Source organism: Fukomys damarensis, unplaced genomic scaffold, assembly GCF_012274545.1.
Source record: "Fukomys damarensis isolate Sample0158 unplaced genomic scaffold, DMR_v1.0_HiC HiC_scaffold_7, whole genome shotgun sequence".
Taxonomy (NCBI): domain Eukaryota; kingdom Metazoa; phylum Chordata; class Mammalia; order Rodentia; family Bathyergidae; genus Fukomys; species Fukomys damarensis.
In genome coordinates, this window is record NW_022900919.1 from 20993471 (window position 1) to 21017845 (window position 24375).

The 24375-nt window shown below is 44.0% G+C and overlaps 1 protein-coding gene and 1 long non-coding RNA gene across 8 annotated transcripts in view; one reads left to right on the forward strand and one right to left on the reverse strand.

Moving 5' to 3' along the window:
- Homer2 (homer scaffold protein 2) overlaps positions 1-24375 on the reverse strand; it is a 97348-nt gene that overhangs the window by 31805 nt on the left and 41168 nt on the right. For 3 of the 5 annotated variants that reach the window (XM_010621164.3, XM_010621169.3, XM_010621166.2), the window contains 2 exons: positions 12725-12881; positions 1800-1931 (listed from right to left, as the gene is read on the reverse strand). In XM_010621164.3, coding sequence (XP_010619466.1) covers positions 1800-1901 — 102 coding nt within the window. In that variant the 5' untranslated portion in view covers positions 1902-1931; positions 12725-12881. Of the gene's footprint in view, positions 1-1799; positions 1932-9096; positions 9280-11074; positions 11281-12724; positions 12882-24375 lie in introns of those variants that run through there. The other 2 variants (XM_010621165.3, XM_010621167.2) reach the window with 2 other exon arrangements.
- Positions 12831-24375, forward strand: part of LOC104860111 — a 16202-nt gene continuing 4657 nt past the window's right edge. The window contains exons 1-5 of one of the 3 annotated variants that reach the window (XR_779585.2): positions 12831-12903; positions 13993-14060; positions 15101-15450; positions 17093-17237; positions 17506-17767. This is a non-coding gene — a long non-coding RNA (uncharacterized LOC104860111). Of the gene's footprint in view, positions 12904-13984; positions 14061-15100; positions 15451-17092; positions 17238-17505; positions 17768-24375 lie in introns of those variants that run through there. The other 2 variants (XR_779584.2, XR_779586.2) reach the window with 2 other exon arrangements.

Sequence of the window (24375 nt, forward strand, 5' to 3'; positions counted from 1 at the left end):
AAAAAAAAAAAAGTACTTAAAAAATAAAAGAAAAAGGAGTTAGTCCATTTCTAACAGTTGCCAAAATCCTAACAGTTCCTTGGAAAGCCCAAGTCCAAAGTCTACTCTGAGATTTAAAGCAAATCTTTAGCTGTGAGCTCCTATAAAAACCAAAAAGTTAAACATTTCCAACATACAATGACACAAGGTAAAATTTCCCATTCCACAAGGGAAGAACAAGGAGATAGAAATTGGACTAGAGCAAGATGGAAACGAAGAAGGGCCAACATAAATTCTGTATTTCCACGTCCAGCACCCAGGGCAAGTTGTGGTGGCGACACATGCACTCCAAAGGTTTGCTAGCCCTGCCCCTTCATCACTGCTTGTGGTTGCAGCTCTTAAGACTTCCCTCTTGGGCTGGCTTTGCTCACTCTTTGTGGCTTTGCTCATATGCTCTACATATCTGGCTTCTCCATTTTCCTGGGGTCTTCACTACACTTTGGCTTCACTCACAGCTTCACACACTGCCCTCTCACAGACATACTGCCTGGCCTCTTCTGAAGCCTGAGTAGAAACCTCCCTGGCCCCATAACTCTTGTATGCATTCTGTTTTCCTGTAAAACTAGCACCACATGGATGATGCCAAGGTCTGCCACCACCTCAGGCAGTAGCAGGGCATCTGTCCGCATGACTGAGATGTGATACAAATCCTGCAAACCAATTCGCTGGTGGCCTTCATTGATCATGGCACCCTGGGGTTCTCTTCTCAAAAGAAAGCTTTACAACTTTGCACTCTTGAGCACGCAATGGATTGAGTCTTGCTGATTCTTGGGATGCCCTAAAGTTAACACTTCTATTGTTCTGCTGTAATGTACGTGGGCTTCTCTTTAGCACTAATGTACTCAGCAAACAAGATCTTCTTGGCTAAAACTTTGCAGGCCCTTTGTTTCTGGGGAAACTGAAAACTTTTCAAGTGGGCTTTATGTTCCTGATTTTCAATATAAACTTGGCTAAAAGCAGCAAGCAGTATCCATACTACAGATGGAACATTGGACTGCTTTAAAATTTCCTCTACCAGAATAATTAGTATGCTACCCTTAATCTCAGTCTCCAGCAAAGTCTCAAGAGTAAAGGTAACAACATTCCAGTAACTCTTTCCTCACATGGGTCCTAAAAAGTTAGTCAGCACAATTTGGGCAAACAAGTCAGCCCCTCTGAGTGCACACTGACCTGCTGGGCACAGGGAGCAGTGGCTGATACCTGATGAGGGGCACAATGGCCTTGCTGTTTCCTCATGCTGCCGCCTCAGGCCCCAAACAGCATTTATTAGAGATGAATTTTCCTTCCCCAACCAGCTGCCCCAAGGAACCTGGTTTGTGGAAAGGCACCTGCTCTGACAGCCTCACAATTCCAGAAAGGTGAAATGGAAGCTGGAAAGCAACCTTGCTCACCAAGAGCACCACTCCATCCCTCAAAGGCAATTTCTTTTTTTTTTTTTTTGAGACAGGGTCTCACTATGTATTTCAGACTGCCCTGGAACTCATTCTGTAACCCAGACTGGTCTGGAATGCACAGTGATCCTCCTGCCTCAGCCTCCCAAATGCTGGGATTATAGGTGTGCTCCACCACGCCCGACTAATAAGTTAAACTTTAAATTTTTGTTTTTGTTTTGTAATGCGGATCGAACTTGGACCCTTGTACTTGTGAGGCAGTCGACAGAACCACTGAACCAAAGCCAAATCCCTGGCCCTCACAGGCAATTTCTGAATGAGGGTGGCATCCAATGTGGTGCTGGCCACACTGTGGAGAGGACTACATACCTTTGTTAGCTGCTGCTCAGAGGAAAAGCCCAGACCAAAGACTGTGTTGGCTCTGCTGTCGGCCCACTGCCCAAACTTCTGTGACGTTTTGGTGAAGGTCATATTCGGTGTGATTGTGCTGTTTATGATCACCTGGAAGAAAACAGCCCAGAGAAAAAATGCAAACACTGAGTTGGATATCAACATCAATCCTCATGACATCTCCTACCAGCACAGCCAGCACTCACAGCCCACTTCCTCTGCCTGTCACTATTGGTCCCAAGTCCTTCTTCTGTTGTGTCCCATACTGAGTCACCATGGCTAGGGAAAATTTCAGGCACTTAGCAATCAGTCAGTCTAAAAGAGATAGGAGTAAGTCTCTCCTGAGCAAAGAATACTTTCCAAAATGGCCACTTAGTGCCCCAGAGTTGCCATGCATCAGAACACTTGGCCAGTCACGGCCCCTGACCTCAGAATAGCATCTGACAGCTTCTCCAGTCCCCACAGTTCCATGTTCAGCTCAACTATTTAAAGCCTTGATAAGCAACTGGGGCCCACTGCTTCCCAACAGGAAGAGGCAGGTATTCTAATTAGGATAATTTGTAGCTGGGTGACTTACAAAGAGACGAATCATATGATGTGAGCAGGGTAAGGATCCTACAAGACAGTGATGGCGAACCTTTTAGAGATAAGGGCCCAAACTGTGACCCAAAACTCTTAGTTATTGCAAAGTACCAATGCTGCAATCAAGCCTGAACACTGAAATTTTAGTTTAGAAAAAAACAACTCATACATTAACATCTTTTGTCTTTTGTCCTAAAAGAAAAATAACCCGCATGCCATAGGTTTGCCACCACTGCTATAAGGGTTACTCGCTGTCACCACTCCTTGGTCTTGAAGGAAGATGGGAGCAAGAGGCTCCAGATCCTGAGAGGGGAGGGTCATGTAGAGCAGGCTGCTCTGCAAAGGGAGGTGATGCTCCGCTGAGAGACAGGTAGAACGTGACCCCAGGAGCTTCCCCTCTCTCTCTCTCCAATCCCCATTTTCCACTGCCAAACCCAACCAGAAGCTAGAGGACCTAGGAGTCCACTGATATCATTGCAGCGCAGCTGAAAGGATGATATACAGCATTCATTCGTTCAGCAAACATTTATGAAGCATTTACCATATGGCAGGCACTCTGCTAACCAGAGACAAGGCTTGGAAGCAATCTGTAAAGAGATGTGCCTTAAGGCACCAGGCATGGTGAAGAAAGGCAGACGGGAAAATGGGGTGTGGAAAATACACATCTAAACATGGGCTGGGATAGGGATTTTCTTCTAAGACCTTAAAGGCTGACGGGATTTTGCCTCAAGTTAGGCAAGAATGACAAAGTAGAAGCAAGGCAGGCATATGGAGGCCGTGTGGCTGGAAGCTGGGTCAGAGTGAACCACACGATCCCAGAAAGCCCACTTTGGTTATCTCTCAATTACTCGGATCCTTGAAGGCCAAGCAATGCCTAGAATCATTCATTTCAAATCTTAATGTTGCCTTCACTGCAAACCTCTGTCACTGGGTGAGTCAACCCCCTCTCTCCCGTTTCCACTCCCACCCCCACAACCTCCCTGAAAGACCACAGGGAGATGCTGAGCAAAGCACAGGACACAGTTCTTCAGCCTGCCCCAAACAAGCTGTCCCAGTCAGTGAACCTGGCATGAAAGTGACACTGGTTTTTCTTTAGAACCTAGCAGTTTCTAAGGTACTTTTTCATAAAATCTTTTATTTAGAATTCATTTTTACAGAAAGTAAAACTGAGGCTCAACAAGGTCGAGTGACTTGTTTAAGATTCTAAAACTAGGAAATGTCTAAAAAGGGTATGATGTATACATTAACAAAGAAAAAGTGAATTGATTTAAAAAGCAAAATCTATTCTCCTGCTTAGGGGTTCACTTAGCTCCTGAAATGTGTGAGCTCCTCAACAGTTTTTAGGAAATTCTCAATCATGCTCTCTGTAAACACTGCTTCTGCTCCAATCTCTTGACTTACCTCTCCTTTTAGGGCTCTAGGTACACAAATGCTAGATCTTACGAGGGTGTCCAATACTCTTTATACTCATTAATTATTTCCCCCCTGATTCTTAGCTTTATGTACTTCAATTCTGGTATTTTTTTTAATGATCTGTTTTTCAGTTCAAGAATTTTGGCTATTAATGTAGCCAATCTGCTGCTAAATCTATCCACCGAGTTCTTAATTCCCGATATATTTTTAAATTCTAGAACATCCATGTGATATTTTAAACATTAAATTCTAAGTCCCTAAGGATATTCTTCCTTTCATCTACTTTATACATTCCCCCTCCATGTCCTTGGATATATTAATCATAATTACTTTAAAATCCATGATGCAAAGTCTAACATCTCAATTTGTTTCTATTGCCTAGTTTTTCCTTTCTTGTCTCTAGGCACCGGAACTGTCCTTTTGCATGTCTAGTATATTTTATTGCATACGGTCCACCAAAGAAAGTTTCCCCTTTTCTTTCCTAGGCAAGGAAGGTAGATAAGAGATTCCTACTTCTCTGGGACAGAGCTGGGTCAGGTCTGGCTTTCAGTTCTGGTAATCTCTGTGTTTAGGGTGGGCAGGCCCATTGGGATTTCAACTGAGAGCCTCACAAATCTTTATCTCCTCTGCCCCAAAAGACTGTGGAGATTTGGTATTGGCCTTGAGAAGTTTTGAGCTTAGTTCTACAGCCTTTCAAATCTACCTATTCAAACAACTTAGCAAATCCTGAAGGGGAAACTGGTCAAGAGACTGGATCTACTCCATTCTCCCACTTTGTCCCTCAAGCTACACCAAAATCTCTGCTGGCTTCTGTCAGCCCACAGCAGCCTCTCCTGGGGACCAAGCCTGGATGTCAGGACTCCAACTGCTCTGAGAATGAGTCAGGAAAAGGGGCAAGCAAGTTTGAGCATCAATTTCCCACCATCCCTGAGGCTTTTGTGCCTTTATTATTTTTGTGTTCAGCTCCTGTGACAGGGGTTTGCTTTCTCAGCACTATAAATGCAGAGATTTGTACTCTGCCTCTCAGAAATGTGTAATCTGATTCTTTACATTGTGCCACCAACGTGGAATTCAGCAAGTGTCTTGAGGGGAAAGTCAGCCATGAGTTTGAAACAGCTCTAGTCTCCAACTTGCCATTTTAGCCCTGTGATGCTGTTAAATGTGTTGGTGATGGCTCTTTCCCCAGCAGCATCTCTCTACTGGAGCCAGCCTTTAGTATGCACCCAGAATTGGCAGATGGTCTCCAGACAGCCCTGCCAATTCACCTCTGAGCGCTCCTCTCTTTCTGGACTTTTAGCCTCTCTAGTTTTCATCATTTCTATAGCTGATACCTTTAAATCACATTTGTCCCCTTTCTCTTACTTGTCAGAGGAAAGACTGGCCTGCTAGAATCTATATACCTTACTTGGAAGCAAAGTTCTAAATCTGTAGAAGTTGAAAGATGCAATTTACTATGTGCCCCAAGTAACATGTCTTTGTGTTTATGGGAAATATGAAATCTGTCCTAAGATTGTTACTTCAATTAAGCAGCATGCTCAGATATGCTAATCTAGCTAACTGGTACCCCTCAAGCTGCAGCTACCCTCCCAGCCTCTTCCATCTCCCAGGGCTCACTCTGAGCAATGATTCCAGTCTTCTAATTACCTGCCTATCTCCTTCCTCCTCCTACGGCAGGGGTGGGGGGACTGGGAGCACAAATTATAGCTATCAGACCACAGCCCAACAACTTATACCCACCAAGCTCACACTTGCCCAAACTCTTGGTATGTCTGACATTTTGCATTTAGTGAGATTGCAGTGGTAATAACGATAATGCACTTTCCTCATTAATAGTAAAACTGATCTTATAACTTATGTCCCATCAAATTCATTCTACCTGATTCTCTCTAATCTCCCAAGAGAGGGTTCATTCATTGAGCCCAACCTATGCTTTCTACGGTCCTCTGGGTCCCATGACTTTGTCCCCAACCCTAGGATATTCCTCCTATGCACACAACTGCACTGTGCACTCAATGCTGCAGGCCTGGAGTAGACAAAGGGCCTGTACACTTCGGGGATACAATATGCTGGCCTTGCAGGGACTCATTAGAATTTTGCAGTGGGAGTTTCATTGTCTTGCTCATTCCCTGCTGTCAAGCCTGTGCTGCTGGGGAATTTCTTTGGTCCTGGTTTGGCACAGGTACCACTCCCTGTCACCAGCATCAAGGTACCTAGGCATCTGCCATATACAACTACAGGATCCCACAGCTACAAGTCAGCCAGGAGGGAGAAAGATGGAACCAATCCTCAGTCAGTAATGTGGAAATGGCATCACCATGATTACCATTATATACTCACCAAATTCGACATAGGCATTTCAAGAGTGGTAATGCCCTGAAGGGTGGGTGGAGGTGCGTATAATTAGGGAAAGGGCCCTGGCAGGACTTCTGGGGTACAATGGCCCCCACCTGACGATGGTTCCACTTGAGATTCTTCAGCCTTACCTTGGCGTGAAAGTGATTCACATTCAGTAGAAACTACACTTCAGATTTTGCTTTGTGGTCTTTCCCTAAGCTAGTGATTTGCAGTACGGCCCTCTCTCACAATGCTGGGCAGCAACAGCAGCCAGGCTCCCACTCTGCCACATGATCACTACATGAGTGCTCTACAGTGCCCTCTGGCTGAGTGGACCTTCAGCATGTTTCGTCTTTGCACATTTGGTGTATTCAAGGCATCGATGAATCATGATATCTTCAACTCATGAAGGGTTTACCAGGTTGTAGCTACATTGTTAAGTCCAGGAGCTTCTGTAGTGGCAAAGGACATACTTCTTTATGTGAGTATGGGGCACATGAGGGTTCATTTTCCTACTAGACATTAAACAGTACATACAGACAGTTTAAAACAAAGTTCACAAACCTATAACACAGTTCTCAGGGAGGCTAATCTTCAGGGTGAGCAGCAGTTTGTGAAAAGAGCTGGCAGTGCCCTTGCTGTACACAGAGACATTGGAAAATCACTGCACAGAGGAAGGGGCTGGGCATGCAGGTTCCAGTCTCACAGGAGAAGTGAGGCTCAAGGAGACTGTGGGTGAGCAGGGAAGGGTCATGAGTGGAGGACATCATGCAGGGGAAAGCTGACTTCAGGCAAGAGAAGCAGGTGAAAGAGCACAGAGGCTGGGATGAGCTAGGAGGGATGGAGGGAGAATAGAGTCTGGGAGCCAAGGGCTTGAGTGGAAGCTGAGGACACAGGTGAGTGCTAATTCCGAAGGTGACTCAGCTGATGGGAACCGTCCCTCTTGGGAAGGGTCAAGAAAAGTCTGGGAAGACACTGAAGCCCGGGGAGGGGGGCATCCTGGCACAGGTGTTAATATGGGCTCCCAATTCCTACATACAACATCCTTTCTTGTGAAACCTCTATAGGGAAAGAAGATGCCCTGGTAAAAGACCCAGCAGATTTCTGGAACCAAGTTTTCATAGAATGTTTTACAAAACACCTGTCACCAGGAGATATGTGGAAGACGCAAAAAGCGAAGGTCCCCCAATCTCTGGTCATACCTCAACTGGGCTTGGGCAGAAGCTGCTCAAGAAAGAGGAAGACAGATAGGGGATTCCTCTTCGTGGAGGGCTTTCTGCAGCCCAGGAAGTTAGAAATGGGAGAGTTTAGAAGTTTTTCACACAGGGTAGGACTGGGTTATAGCAATTAAAAGACTGCTGCCTGATTCCACGGTAGTCATTAATAGATTGTTTTTTAGTCACGGAGAGTGAAAAAACCCGACATTCATGGAAAACTTACTGTGAGGTGGGAACCATCCACATGCTCACTCCCTTAACATCAGGTGCTGTACATTCATTCAAAATAAGAATACAGAGATTTCTTTAACTGAAATACCGAATAGTTTCTTTGGTGTGAAAAACTGTAATAGTACACAGGATCCTAATGAGACAATTAATAATGTGAAATAGGAAGTAAAGGGCTAAAGGTGTAAGGAAAGTGGGAAGGGTGGGGGAGAGGTAATAAGGGAGAGGAAAAAAATATGGGAAAGTGAAAAAATGGAAATAAAGTGTTTGTAAATGGGGAGGGGAGGAGGGGGTGGAGGGAGGACAGGGACAAGGGGAAAAATGAGAATCAAGACCTATTATGTAAAGGTACAGAATCCCAATGATGAATGTAACTGTATTGTATACCTAGATTGTACCAATAACCTCAATAAAAAGAAAAAAAATTAAGAAACCACAAAGATGGGTGGAAGAGGTGACCATGAACATATTCTGCATTCTCAGAAGTAAATATCAAATAAGCCAGGGTTTGGGATGCTTACAGATTCCAACCCGTCATGATTAGGCAGAACTGCAACCCAGTGGGCACTGCTAAATGTCTGCAGAACGGACAACCTCTGAGGTCTCTTCCAATAGAGGTTTTCTGTGATTCTATAAATAAGTGCAAATCAAGGGCAGCAAAGTCATCCAGAGCACCTGGGAGAAGCACCTGCTTCAGGTAAGTCTTGTCCACAGGCACAGGCGGTTTATCATAAGGATGGCAGCGCTTAACTTGCACTATAAAGCATGCCAACAGCACAATGAAATCAAATGCTGCAATGACTCAATTAACAAATGCTCTGGAAACGGAATTTCCTTATTACGGAGTTGGTCGTTCTGCCTAAAAGCTTCCCATTAACCACACGGCTGTTGGTATGTGCTGCCTGGACCCTATGGCCAACCCTAGTTTGTTCTAAGGTTTCAGTCCTTAGTTTCCCCTTGGCAGGAGCAGGTAAGGGAGTGCAGAGGCTGGAACAGAGACAGAAGAGAGGGAGAAGGGAGTATGGGGAGCCAGGGACTTGAGGGGAGAATAAGGAGAGTGACCTGCCCTGCCCACTGTTCCCATTATACATGCACACCTGGTGCAGGCTCGGAGGGGACGTGGCCAGGCCGGACTTCATCACCTGTTCACCCCCATTCCTATCCACGGTATTGCTCACTTTGGGTTGGTGCTGAGGCTCCAACGATGAGCCTCAAAAGAGCTCACAGTCTGCTGACAGGACACCCCTGCCAGAGCCTGAGTCAATAATCCCCAGAACTGGGTGATGCTGAGCACTTCTCATGTCTTTAGGCAGGAGCTGGAACTGACACATCCAATGCTGTCCTGAAAACATGAGATCTTCAGTACTTCAAAGAACAGGTCTGAGTACAGAGTCTTCTATGATGAGCAGCACCAACTACTTATGGCAGTAAGGGAGGCCTTTACGGGTCTCTCCCTGAGTAAGCATGACAAATTCTCGGATGGGGAAGAGGAGCTCACTCACTGTGCCTGATGTGGAATGACAGCTGCTAAAGCTGCTGGCTTCGACTTCTCCCTCCTGGGAGCCTGTGCTCTTCCAGCTGCCCTCAGTTTGCACAGTGGCTGGGTCTGGTGCGACCTCCAGATGCTTCTGTATCAGCAACTTGTTCTCAAAGCCCATCAACTCCATTTGGAAGGGGCACAGAGGCTTCCTCTTCCAGGCAGCTGGTCCAGAAGTGCCAGGAGCAGCTCATGGTCAAGGATCAATGCAGTTAGGCCAACAGTTCTGCTCAGAGTCATACACACATACTCTATGGGCTAAGACGTGGTCTCAGAGGTTAAACTGTCATCTCAGTTTGGATCAACATTTGAGATCAAAGGCCTAAAAAAGTAGTGTTGTCTGAACACGGTGCCACATGATGACGGGGAACCATACTCCTCCAGCCCGGAGGCATCCACACCCACGGGGTCAGCCTCTAACAGCATTCTCTAGGCACCTGACTGAGACCTACGACATGTGGCTGGGCAGGCAGTGGGGACCTAGGTCTGGGGTGGGGTTGGGGGCAGTGAAAATGGAACCAAAACAGACACTCAGGAATAAGGACAGAAGAATCACACTGACTGAACAGAAATACAGAGATGGGGTGGGGTGGGCGAAGACAAAAGAGCCTTGGGGAAGACACGGAGGTCAGTGCTGAAAGCAGAATTTAGTGCCATAGGCTCCTATTCCAGTCTGTAGGAAGGAGGGTGCTCCATCCAGAGGACCCTCACACTGGGCGAGCAGAGGGCAAGCTGCAGGGTGCCAGGCCACAGTGACAGCTGCTAGCACATGGGAGTCTTCTCCACACCCACTGTGTGTTGCAGGACAGCTGGAGGCATGGGAACTGGTCTCGGTCTGGGCTGCTGGTTTGACCTGTGCTGCTCACCAGCTCAAAAAGGTCCAGTAGGGCTATGGTGGTGCTAGCATCACACCCAGGACTCTGCATTCCAGTTTCCAGGCAGGAGACTCGCCCCCGTCCCAATCCCCAAGTGCCAGGCCAGAGTATGTAGATGACTAAGCGTACCCCTACCTGGCCACACCCTGGGACCCTCAGCTCCCTTGGAACAAGGCTCCACCCCTGTTCCCTGTTGCCACAGTGGTGATGCTAGAACTCTGGTGGTGGTGGTGGGGGGTGCTCTAGGGACACCAGGTGGCCGAACACCACGGTCGGTAGGTACAGAGATCCTCTGGTTCAGTCTTTCAATTTTATGTCCCATGGTCTAACCTTTCTATACCCCCTTTTTAGGTGACACTAACTTGATGGATCCCACACACACACTGGCCCTGAATCAGCCCTGCTCTGCAGCCATGGCATCGGCCCACCCTCCTACAACCTTCTGATTTTCACAGCCCTCTCCCTTGGCTTGGACTCCACCACACTGTCACAGTCATCAGGAACTGCAGACCCATGAGGATATGGCGGCTGACACTCTGACAAACTACTAAAAGCCTGGCTAACAGGACAAAGGCTCAAGCTCTAAGGAAGTTGTTTTCATCTAGAGTTAAGCCCAATATATCCTTGGATAATTCAACTGACAGAGTGCAAACCCATCTAAGGGTGGCAGATGAACTGACAGACTCTACAGATAAAAGAAAGGTCAGCTCAACTCCCCTTCCCTATCAGAACACCCTGGGAAGAGCCCAGGCAATTAAGGCTCAGAAGCACAGAGAAGAAAAGCAGTAATTATAGCTGTAGCATCACCATGTCTCCCAGAAGTAAAAAATATTAACATTTAAAAATTAAGACACCTTTCAGATAGTCACTCATCAAAAATGAGGCACCTATCTAGTATGTGCCAGGCACTTTTGCTGCCTTGATACTCACCCCCCCAACACATACATTACCCTTGCCTCCCCCTTAGATGGAAAAGCAGGGCTTGAGCCTCTGAAGGTGTTCACCACAGCAGCTGTGGCCATCACCACACGCCATCTATATGACATGTGTCAGGAAATGCTCCTTTACCTTCCAGGGAGTGGCCTGCTCCAGCCCAACAAGCAAGGATGGTGTCCAAGGGACACTGACCAGCACCAGCCTGCCCAGCCCTTCAGCACTGTGAACCTGGCCAGACCCCTGGCTCTCTCCAGACCTCAGCTATGAGATGGGGATTTCTGGGCTCCCTTCCTGAGTGGGAGGAAGGACTGTGGCACTTGGAAGAAAGAAAAAAAGAATCATGGGCCTAAGATGCCTTTATCTATAGTCACCGTGGCGCTGAGATCACAAAGGAGGCACCTGAAGAACAGGGCCTGGGCTGAAAGGAGAATCAGATGTGCCTCATCAGATCAGGAGACACCAGCAGGCTCTTGCCCCTTACCCAGGACAACTTTCAATGGAGGCTTCTCCATGCCTTCCATTTTGTGGAAGAGGGGAAGAGCTGACATCTGGGCCCCCTTCTACTGCCCGGTTCTCAACCTGCCCACTTCCTATTCCCTAGAAGGCCGACTTAGAGCAGAAGTCAGGAGAGACGAGGCAGGAGCTGAGGAGGCCAGCCAGGAAGCTACTGCAAAGTCCAAGGAAGATTGCACCAGGACAGGAGCTAGGGGCTTAAAACATCTGACAGCACATATGTGAGACACTTCAAAGGCAGAGTGGATTGACAAGAAGGAATGACTCCATTTTGTTTCATTTTGTTTCATTTTGTTTTTTTGGCCAAATAACTGGGAGATAAAAACAGAGAGCTGGCTTCGAGGGTAAAAAGGAGATTTTAGCTTCAGGCACACTGAATTTCAAGTGGTAACGTGTAAATGTCCAGCAGAATGAACACAGATGAAAGGCAAAAAGCAGGTTTATTATTTTTAGAAAAAGACTTGGTGGTCCTTCTGCTGTTATCCTTTCTTTTGCTCCCATATAATAAAAGTACCAGGGGAAAAATATTTCAAGAAATATTCCCAGGCCATTTAATAAAATTCGACTCCTGTGTCTAATTAAACTCCAGGACAAGCCTAGATATAATATCCACCGCTGGCAAGGGAGCAGTAAACTGTCATTCTCATACATGCCAGAAGAAAGAACCCTTCTGAAAATAATTGGCAATATGATCCAAGACTGTGTTAGTACTACTTCCAGGAATCTGTTCTGAAGAAATACTCAAAAGCAAGCAATGGGTATAGGTGGACAACTGAGGCCATTTGGTCCACCAAAATGTTCACTATCTATAATAGCAAAAACCTGGAAGCCATTTAAACATCCAATCGTAGGAGAGAAATTAAGAGCATTACAAACCCTTGGTGGAATCATTATGTGGGTATTAAAATGTTAGTTATGAAGACAGTGTGTTAACAGGGAAATCTCTTTTTTTCTCATTTGCCATGATTTCAAATAGGAGGAAAGAGCAGGAAAAGCCAGGTATGGTGGCACACACTATAATCCCAGCACTGGGGATGCTGAGAGGCAGGAGGATCACAAATTTGAGGCCAGCCAGAAAGACTGTCTCCAAACACAAAAAAAGAAAAAAGGAAAAGGAAAAGAAAAAGCAGGATGTGTGATTATAATTATAATTAATCATTATAAGATGGAAGGATTTTGGGGTACAACTTTTTCCCTTCACTTTTTCAAATACATTGTTTTAGATGAAAAGTAAGTGAAACTGTTAAAAGTCAGATTGCAAGATGGTACCTTGGCTCCATCCACACTGATGATCCGGTAGCTGTTCCTTGTGACATCATAGAAGTAGGAAACGGTGACTGCCTGCTTGCTCGCAGGCACCCAGTTCTTCTTGGTGCTGGGATCAATCTGGAAGACATGCGCCCGGGTGGTGAAGATGGGCTGTTCTCTGCAATAAGAGAGATGGGCATGTGAGCTGACAGAACAGGACTTTATGTACAGTTTATGATTTCTAGGCCACCCACTGACCAAAAGATTTTAAATAGCTTATCAGGAAAGATACATACGCATGAGACCAATTAAAATAAGAAAAGGGAAAAGAGGAGAAAAGGAGACACAAGTGTGTAGCTTAGCAGCCCATACTCCATTTAGCTGTCACCACCTGAGGCTGCAGGGCAATGGGCCTAATGAGCAATTTGCCTAAAATGCAACTCCTTTTCTGAGTTTTTACACACCTGTCAAGTGTCCTATTCTCCTGACAACCTGCTAGTATTCTTAGGACTTAGGACTCGATGCATTTTAGGATTTTGCAACAAATTTATTTTGGGAGATTCTGCAACAATTTTGAGGTTTTATAATCCACTTGCAGTTTAATATTATATTTCTATAATCAATGTAGAGATCAGTATGGAGATAAATCAGCATGGAGAGTCCTTAAAAAAAAACAAAGATAGAAATTCTACTTGACCTTCTTCCAGGAATCTTCCTGAAATAGGTGACATCATGATGTTACAGTGGTATGTGCAAACCCATGTTTACAGTAGCACAGCTCCCAACAGCTAACTCATGGAAGTGGCCTATATGCCCGTCAAAGAAAAAGTGGGGTATATACACAAGGGAGTACTACTGACCCATAAAGAATGAAAAATTTGAGTCATTTGTAAGAAAATGGATAGATTTTGAGACTAAGTGAAATTAAATCAGACATAAAGGGTTAAATACCACATGGCTTCTCTGAGACTCAAACTGAAGTAAGTAACATAAAGAGCAAAACAAAAAAGAGATGGTAGGAAACAGGGAGGTAGACTCCGTGGAGATGGGAAGAGGCTCTGGGGAAGGAGTGGGAAAGGGGAGTAAAGATGATCACAGTGTGATATGTAAGTGTACCAATTCCCCAACATGAATGTATTATACATCACAAGCATATACTATTAAAATATTATATTTCTATTAGGTACTTCTCCAGTTTACAGCCCACCCCCCAGCACTGAACTACATCCCCATCTTTTAAAAATTTTATTTAAAAAGATAATGTCTTTTTATCTCACTGAGTTTCCCAGGCTGACCTTGAACTCACCATCTCCTGCCTCATCCTCCTGAATATCTGAGACTACCAGGCTGGCTCGCGGTATGTTTTGAATAATGTAATTATTTCGTATCTTGTGGGTTTCTCATTAGTGTATCTGTCAAACCATTTAAGGACTTCGCAATTTGACCAAGTTGGAAAGTTTTTTTTAATTAATTTTACTGGTACATTTTAGATATGTAAAGTTTTATGTAGACTTATGTAAAATCTTTTGAGTTGTACACAGAATTCACCAAAACCATCTATTTGCTACTGATGCTTCATATTATTGCTGCTGTTTTCATCCCGCACAGCTCTAAACTCTTCCCCTGTTTGCTAACTAAATTAGCACATTATCTATGCTTAGTGGAGAGGGAATTAGATTCTGACAATAGGCATTAATAAACAAGGCAAGTGAATAAAAACTAATGGTTTTCACTGCACTGCCATATTTTAAGGCACCTACTTTACAAAATAATACAGAATGAAGCACAGGCTATTATTTTTTAAAGAAAGGAGTTTATAGGCAAATCATCTCAAAAAACTTTCTGTGTTCAAAATAAGATAAAAATAGAAAAAAGCCACCAGTGTGTAAAAATAACCCTATAATTCATAAAAAGCTATAGATTCAAGGAGTACCTTTTAGATATAGAAAATTAAATCAAAAAGCTTAAATCTGGCTTGGAGAATTTTTTAAATCCGTACAATGTTAGAAGACATGACATGAAAGAATAAGACATTCAAATGGATACCAAAAAATTAAAAAGGAAAAGTGAATTTTAAGTGCTCCGGTCTCTGGTTGGAGTTGTAGGCAAAGCAATCTTTGAACCCATCCCAATTGTGGAAAATTTATTATTGAAAAGAAAGCTTTCAAGGAGAAACTTTTTCCTAAGAAAGCAATTTACCACTTAAGCCTCCTGCCAGGGATACTGCATTGCACCACGGATGTCTGCATGGCTGCAGAGAAATGCAGAAACCTTCCTCAACCATTTCTCTAAGGACAAACTGCTAATGCTACTTTAGTACAGCCATTTCTAGAAGCCAGCATGCCTAAAGGATCGCCAGAGACCAGTATTCCTTTCTCCCTGACACTTCCCTTCTAGGTCCCCTGGAGCAGGGCATGATTCCAGGGATGTGGATTATGAGGACGTTTCTCTCAGGTTCACCCAACCAGTCAGTCCTGAACCAACACTCTGCCAGCAGCTGGGTGGCAGCTGAAGATGCAGATGGCACATTCTCACTGTGATTCCCTGCATCTGTCATCAAGAGAGGCCAGGAGGTGGTGAGAGTGCGCACAACAGTAGGAGCCCACAATCAAGTGGCACGGTACAGTCTGAAGCCCGGACAGCCCAGCTGTGCCACTGTCAACCCAGCCCTGCATTTTCCTAATCATCTAAGTACAGCACCGCCATAAAGAAAAAAAACATTTCCTACATGGTCTTCTTCTGCATATGTAAGAGAATGGAGTGATTTAAAGGGCAGTCATTACAGAAAATTCTCAGAGAACAGAATTATACAAAAATCTATGCCTTGCTATTGCCAACTGAACATAGGTCCCTGGGTCAAAGAGGAGCCCTGGTCAGGGACAGGGCTTAGGTTTTCACAGCTCCTTCTTGTTCCCCTTGATGAGGAAGAGGGCTTGGGTCTGGGTTGTTAACATGCTCGGCCAGTGTTTCCTAAACCTCTGGCAGGAAGTAGCTGGGCAGTCACTGAAAACTTAAGTTCTCCTAGGACCCCTGAGTCTGGCTCTCCAGGGAAGGGCTTGCAGGGTTGGGGCTCAGGAGCACCAGAAGATCTGTGTCCTCAAAGAAGCTGGGGGGACTCATGCATCAGACACTAGAATAATCCAGAAAAATAATCCAAATGGCCCCTTGAGCCAGCATCTCTCCTCCAGGATGACACAGCATGACCCCAGAAAGTTCTCCCAGCACTCTGTGGTGGGGCAGGGGAAAGTGGGACCAAGAACAGGTTCTCTGGATGTAAGGGAAGGAGAAGGGGCAAAGGGTAGGTGTCCTCTAGTCAGGAAGAAGGGCAGAGATGGAGGACAGCTTGTGGTGGCCAAGCAGGAACCATGTACAAGCATTCTCTGTCCTGGAAACCTACAGGAGGGAGGGAGGGAGGAAAACAGTGGAGAGAGATGGAGGGGGAGGAACCAGAACAAAAGAAGATGGCAGAGCTCTCTAACCAGGTACCTGGGAAAGGGGCCTGCTGTCTGGTCAACGTGTGCACACGGACCAGAAGGGTTTCATGTCCCTGCCCATCTTCTCAGCTCTGGGGATGGACTGAAGTCCTCTTGGATTGCTCTCAATACCCCAACCAGAAATGCAAGGGTCGGGGAGGGGAGGCATGGTGGGCCAGCTGAGCACAACCTTGGTCACCACAACCAGGCCCTCTACAGGGGAAGTGCCTGCTCCACACAGACCAGGGATAGGAGCTGCTGGGGGTCACTAGAGCAGGCAGCCATGCTGTCCTGAGGACAAAGACCTTTGTTCTGTAGTCCCAAGTCCTCAGCAAACAGAGGAGGACCCTGCAGTAAGTCTGGCAGTAGCTCCCTGCCCAGGAAACCACCCACAGGACTGGGATTTCACATGAAAAACCAAATCTGAGGGCAGCAGGAGTTTCTAGCTATTCTTTAGATATTTAAAAAGACTAATGCTATTTTAAGAGAAGCTCAAAAATAATAATAATAAAATAAAAGGAAGGATGAAAAGAACAGCCAGCAGCTGACATTTACTGAGTGCTTACCATTCTGTAAGGCTTTACACGTGATCTGTCACTTAGGATCACAACAATCCTTCAGGGAAGGGGCCATACAGATGGGGAGATGGGTTCAGAAAGGCCAGGTAACCAGTTAGTAAAGAGCAGATTTGAGATTTGAAGTCAGCTCTAAGTGACATGGAAAGCTTCTCTCTTCACCATGTTACACTCTCTTCCTAAAATGGGCTTGTTGTATACAACTTCTAATGTGGCTTCCAGTATGATTCTCTCTCCTTGAGTGGGAAACTTACTTTTAATCAACAGGATAGGGCAGAGGTGATAAGCTGTTGTGAGGATGGTAAGGTTACACAGGAGGGTGACTTCTGCATTTCTCACAGGCTCTCAAATGACTTCTTGCTGGCTAAAATGAAGCAAGCTGGGGAGACCCTCAAAGCAGGAAATTGAGAGGGGACTGAAGCCAACGACTGGAGAAGAACTGAGGCCCAACATCCCTGGAGCACCTGAAATTCTGCCAATACCCAGGTGAGCTTGGGAGCAGATCCTGCCACAGCCAAGCCTTCAGAGGAGACTCTGCCCTGGCTAACACCTTACTACAGGCTTATATGAGGCCCTGAAACAGAGGACCCAGCAATGCCATACCTACATTCCCAATCCACAGAAAAGTGGACTGCTTTAAACTGCTATGTTTGTGACAGCTTATTCCACAACTGTGTATAATACATTGTTCTTCACAGAAAGTTTAGGACACACCAAGCAGGATGTATATACCCTCATTTAATCTTCCTAACAGGGTTGTGAGCACGCAGCAACACCCATCCAGACATCTGAGGGTCCAAGGTGCTTTCAGGTAACCTGGATAATAAATCTTGAGTTTGCTAAGAGCAAAATCAGAGTACTTTATAAACTCACCACCAAATTTAGAGAAGCAGACCCCAACTTTAAAAGTATTTTGCGTCACATGAAAAAGTAAAAGAGCTGGAACTAGGACACAGAAGTCAGTTCCTACATGTGTGCAAATCAATATAAATAGAAAGAGTCAAAAGAATCAGAACTTTCCAACCCAGGAGGCTACATTTCCTTCCCAGCAGGGAGAAGCAGAAGTGAGTATCAGAGAAAAGAAACTACCTTCATATCCAATTTTATTCTCCTTTCTTTGGTCTTCAGTGCTCAGGGAGAATATTTAAAATATACTCCCATTCCTTCTGCACTGCTTTAAATAGAAAGCAGATGTTTCCGGATGGCAAAACAGTTCTTTAGGCAGATAATATAACCTACTGTTCTCTTGCATAGTCTTTTTAGAGCTGAATAAAACACCAATTGCTGTTCATTGAACACATTTTGGAACCTGACAGTAATTGTCCCCAAGAATAATTAGACACTCTGTGCAACTTATGTATGTTTGGAATATGAAAACTACTCGGCAGAGAGACCACTCCTGCTTTGAATGATTTCTGGCTCCATGTGAAGTGATTCTGCAAGGAGCTGGCATGAGAATTTTTTGCATTAAAAAAAAAAAAAAGAAAGAAAGAAAAATGTTGTTTTAAGCTTGTCATGATCCTTCACTTGCAATGCTCACCACCAGGCTTTTTTCTCTGATGTAAACTGATAAAACCTTATGATTCTTATTTTTCGTACTTCTGCTTGATCTGAATTACAATACACTATGCAGATATTATTTTACTGCCATTTATACACAATATTTCAAAGTCTCATAAGGGTCACAATTAATCTTGAGTCCCGAGCCTCTTCAAAGTGCATCTACACAGCACCAAGAGAAATGTCTTCCTCAGTCCAGATGGGGAAGCACGGTCCATCCAGCTTCAAAGGCTTCCCAGCTTCTCACCACCTGGCCTCCTTACCACACAGGCTTCCGCTGCTGTGTCTAGAGCTCCTGGATCATCTGTCCGTGGCAATGAACAAGGCTGTAGCTGGGCTTCAAATGTCCTCCCCCTCAGCCAGACAGAGAATTTCTACTCTCATGCCTGCCACTGTTTTGGTTTTGTGGAGCTACGGTTGAACCCAGGGCCTGGTGCATGCTGGGCAAGCGTTCCATCACTGAGCTACACTGCCAGCACTCTAGGAACACAAGCCCTCACTGAGCACCACCACAAGGAACCGGAACCATGGGCTTCCTTGGCCCCAGGCCAGCAGGGCCATATCCCCAGAGCCTACATAGAGAATTTGGGGAAAAGGAAATCTTGACATTCTCCCATGACAAGGAAGTTTCTTTTCATGTTCTCTCCTCATTCATAAGTATTTTGGGGTTCTATTACATATAAAATCGATATAATAAGGCTGTTGACGTTTGCAGATCTGATTACCTATATAGAACACCTAAAAATCAACTGAAAAAGTGAAAATCAATAAAATTCAGTAAGATAAGGTAGCTAGGTATAAAATTATTAATTTCTTTTTTTTTTTGCCCAGGGTTTTAGCATTTATTTTATTTTTTTTTCCTCATTGAATTTATTGGTACATTTTAGGTATACAGTACAGTTACATTCATTATTGGGATCTTGTACCTTTACATTCAAGTAGGTATGGTGGTACACACCTGTAATCCCAGCACTCACAGAGGCTGAGGCAGGAGAATTAATAATTCAAGCCCAGCCTGCGCAACTAAGTGACTTAGCAAGACTGTGTTTCAAAATTTAAATTTTTAAAAAGGCCTGGGGATGTCACTCAATGCAAAGATCCTCGGTTTAATCCCCAGTGCCACTAAATAAATAGCCTCCCTATATATAAACAACTAGGTAGAAATTTTAATAAATTTGTTAAAATATCATTTATAGTAGTAATGAAAAATTTCTAGGAATCTAGTGAAGAAATATGTTAAGATCTATACTAAAAATAAAAGCTTCCAAAGGCACACAAAAGAAAGCTTTAATAAGATACCCCTTATTCTTAAATGAGAAAGTCAAAATAAAGATGACAATTACTCTTAAATTAATATAGAAATTCAACACAGTAAAAATATCAGAAGGATTATATTTAGACTAGATAGGGTTATTTATAAAGAAAACTCAGTATATGAGCACAGCCAAGAAAATTCTGAGAAGAACAGTAAGGAGATTTAGCTATAACAGATCTTGAAATGCATTGTTAAAAACTTAATAGCAGGGCTGGGGATTTAGCTCAGTGGTTCCACCACCTGCCTCGCAAGCACAAGGTCCTGAGTTTGATCTCTAGTACAAAAAAAAAAAAGTTAATAGCAAAGAAAGCAAGAGAAATATTAGCAAATAAGTAAACACATTAATAGAACAGAACAAAGTCCAGAAACAGAAGCCCAAGGTATGAGGTAGACACAGGCAATACTGCCTGTCAGTGGGGACACAAGAAATTATTCCACAAATCCTGCCACAACAATGAGCAGCCACATGGCAAACCTGTACCTGCGGGACTTCAGGCCAAAGCCTGTCTCCTTGAGGGTATGGACACCTTTAAGGGGACTACAGCTGCTGTATTCTACTAACGCTACTTCCACCTGCCCTCAAACTGCCCAACTAACCTTATAAATTAGTGATCTCACAGAAGAAATACTTGTCACAAATCCTCCTGGTCCACTAACCAGGGCTTCCTCTTTTGGGTCATATTTATGCTAGGAAATGCCCCTGATGAATGGTAATAGGCTTCATTAATGACGCTCCTTCTTCCCTAGAGTGCCTGACAACTTTTAAACAGTCTTTGACACACCCTGTCCTTCTGGTCCTCTGGTGAGGTAGGTTGGTCCCTGGGCTGAGGGCCAGCCGAGAGGCACCCCAGATCCATTCTCATGTGCTCTCCAAAAGGGTCTGACTCTGAAATGGGTGGGTGGGTCCAGAGCAATGGGTAAGGATTTGTTCAGTCATCAGGGAAAGGCAAGGCTGCAGAAGCCAAACCAGGGTGGAAGGAAAAATACGTGCAAGGGTGGTAGTGAGGGTGCTGGGAGGATTCAGAGTAGGCAGAGTGATTATGGGGGAGGAGGGAAAGGTGGGTCTTGATCAGGGACAGGAGAGGAAATAAAACACAACTCACCACCAAGTCTGCAATGTCATTCCCTGTTCAAATGGCACCCCTCAAACTCTGCACAGAAACCCCTCTTACTCGTCCACATAGACTAGGTATGAGTGAAAACTACAGTGAATGTTTAAATTTCTAAAAAATTATCACAGTAAATGACACACGGCCATCAAGTCCCTTCAAAATACTCTCCTTCTCTTCAAACACACTTATTCCAAGGGCTGGGGATTTAACTCAGTGGTTCTGCTGCCTACCTCTCAAGTGCAATGTCCCAAGTTCGATCCCCAATACCAAAACAACAACAACAGCAACAAACTAAACAAAACAAAACAAAAAACACACATTTATCCCATCATTTCTACCACCCTTTGAAGCAGTTCTAGAAATCCTCCTTAAGTGTCCGTAGTTGTGCTGTTGTGGCTGCCTTGATGTCCTCAATCAGTTCAAAACATTTACCTTTCACAGTCATTTGACTTTGGGAAGATCCAGAAGTCACACAGTGCTAGACCCAGTGAGTACGGTAGATGAGGACACAGCATCACCCTGCTTCTCCGTTGGATGGCACTTGGCAGCAGCACTCACCTTACTTTTGACCATGCCTAGTAAAGACACTAACAAAAGCAGACTTCTAGAACTGCTTCAGTAAGTAGCAAGGATGATGGAATAAACATGTTCAAAGTGAGGGAGAGTACCTTGACGAGGATTGGTGTAGTGTGTCTTTTACCGTAATGTTAAGCATTCGCCATATAATTTCTATCACACCACGTGCATACCTCTCTCTACCCCAGCTCAAAGCCCAGCAAGTCTGCTAGGTTTAGTGACGAGAGTGGAAACAGCTGCACAGGCACAAGAGCTGCTCTCAGAGACCAGCAAGCACACTGTATGACTACAGGAAGGGGTGGCAGGAGACGAGATTCAAAAGTGGTCATGCTGGACAGCCAAGGGCCAGGGAAATTAGTCTTTATCTTTAGCCAGCATCTCCCTACTGTGCTTTGTGGAAAATTTACATCAAAGCTATTTTCCCTTCCAAATACATTCCAGAAAAAAATACATGCAGTTAACTGCATTTACATCATTGTTTTCATAATTATGCAATTTTACCTTTTGGAAGGGTTTCTCCACCCAAGTTTGCCAGGAAATACCATGGGATCTGCACGCTATGCACATACCTGTCACATGAACCATAAACAGGTGTGTGGCCTACAGTCACAAACCACTCAGTGCAGGGAAGGACACATTCCACTCACAGTGCGTGGTCTATGTACCCTGTATTGGGATTTCAATACATATTCATGATTTTATTCTGCAGGAGGCATATTAAACATTTATAATATAAAAACCCATTCTACTTGAGTCCACAGTGGACAGAATACATGTTAAATAAAAAAGCAAAGTTTTATAATTTACCTGATGTGAAGCCCACAAGCCAAAAGTTGGAAAACAGCCAAGAAATCATTTTGTAAAAACCAAGTGGCAAGCTGCCAGAGTCACAGCTATTAATGATTTCTGGGACAGCCTAATTCAAGAGAGGACATAATCTTGCCAGAGGAACACTTTGTGTTCTTCCTTTTGCTATAACACATCTGTGCACAGGGATTTTTCACATTATACTGCAATAAAACAAAATACAGAAGGCTTAATACCTTACGATAGCATGCTGAGTCAGCAACATTGTTCCTAATGTTAATCAAATATGATTTTTTTAAAAAATACCAGGAAAATAATGTTCTTGATTTTAAATGTTGAGGGCTTTTCTATTCATCTACAATAAAAATGAAATTAGATACTTGACTGTTATGTACTTTGTTCTTGAAAAACTAAAATTAATTTTCTTTGATATTTTATTCTGTTACAGTTAAAAATATTTACATATTTGTGAACAATCTTGCTGCAATTAATTTACCTGTGAGATTGTACCTTGCTACCCACTTTTTACCTAGGAGTATGTTAAAATCGTATGATCTATTGCTCTTCCATTAATATATTAAAATGGGTAAATTGTTTAATAGTCAATGAATTTAGGAAATAGTACTGAGTTTTGTAGGAGTGGTGGCACTTGCATTGAGATTGTGACAATGGTTATTGTGGCAATTATTTTGAAGATGAAAGAAACTGAAAGCTACTAATTAGTCACAACCATCCAGGCATGTAGAGTTTAGGATCTGGATAGGAGCTGCGGGGAGAGATGGAAATGGGACTAGTCAGATTTCAAAAGTGGCATCAGGGGGCCGGGGATTTAGCTCAGCGGTTCAGTGGCCTGCCTTGCAAGCGCAAGGACTCGAGTTCAATCCCCGGTACCAAAAGTGGCATCAGGAGAATTTCTGGCTTTGGGTCCAGCTGATGAAGACCTTGAAGTCACCATTCCATCCTAACAAATAAAAGGATGAAAACAACAAATGATCAACAGTCCTACACTGGGTCACAGACATGAGGTCTAGAGCAATCCACAGGCGCCAAAACTGGCCAGACAGGTGGGTACAAACCACAATTCACCAGAACAGAAAACCATAAGCAGAAACTTCTGTGGATATCAGGGCCAGGGCAGGGAAACCTGAATGTAACTAACTGCTCAAGGAGTTAAGAGCTCTGAGGGGACCCAGCCACACAGGTGCTGCCACACTTTCGTGACTTTTACTTCTGGGAGCTCTACCACATTCTTACAATGAACATCAAAAAATCCCCACGTTTCTAGCAGGTGGAGGGGACAACAGCTCCTGTCAAGTACACCTGAGGACTCTGTTCTTAGCAAGTCCTGCGCTTAACAGAGCTCAGTCTGCTGGGGTGCTCTCAGAGCGTAATGGCCTGAGAGACTGGAAGTTTCCCCCTCCAGCACCTTTAGCCATCCAGTGGCAGAAGAAGGCAGAGAACACTGGACCCTGGGCCCCTTCAGTGCCCCCACATTACTAAGTGCATACTTATTCCAATTCTCTTTATGCTATACGTCATATCCACCTTTCAACAAAAAAAGTATGAGGTACTGTACAATATAAATGAAAAATTTTTAAGTTTGATGAGACTGAACAGCATTAGAACTGGAGTCAGACATGGCAGGAATGCTAGAATTATCAGGCAGGAAGTTTTAACAACTATGATTAATATTCTAAAGACTTCCTTTAATGGAAAAAGTAGACAATATCCAATAACAGAATATAAGCAGAGAGATGGAAGTTCTAAGAAAGAACAGAACAGAAATGCTACAGATAGAAAACAGTGTGACAGAAATGAAGAGTACCTGTGATGGGCTCATTAGCAGATTGGGCAGGGTGGAACAAGGGATCTCTCACCTTGAGAATATGCCAACAGAAACTTCCAGAACAAAAAAGCAAAGTGAAAAGACTAAAGAAAAACCCCAGAATATCCAAGAACTGGGAGAAAACTACGTAAGATACAACATATGCATAATAGGAATACCAAGAGAAGAAAAAGAACAGAAGCAAAATTTATAGCAATAATAACACAATATTTCACATAAATTAATCTCAGGCAGCAAACCACAGATCCAAACACCAAGCAATACCAAGCAAAGAAAGTTAAAGGCCAAGAAAAACTGTACTTATGCATACCACATTCAAACTTCAGAAAGTCAAAAATAAAGAAAAGTATTTTAGAAAAAGCCAAAGGAGCTTAAAGGTGCAAAAAAAAAAAAAAAAAAAAAAAAAAA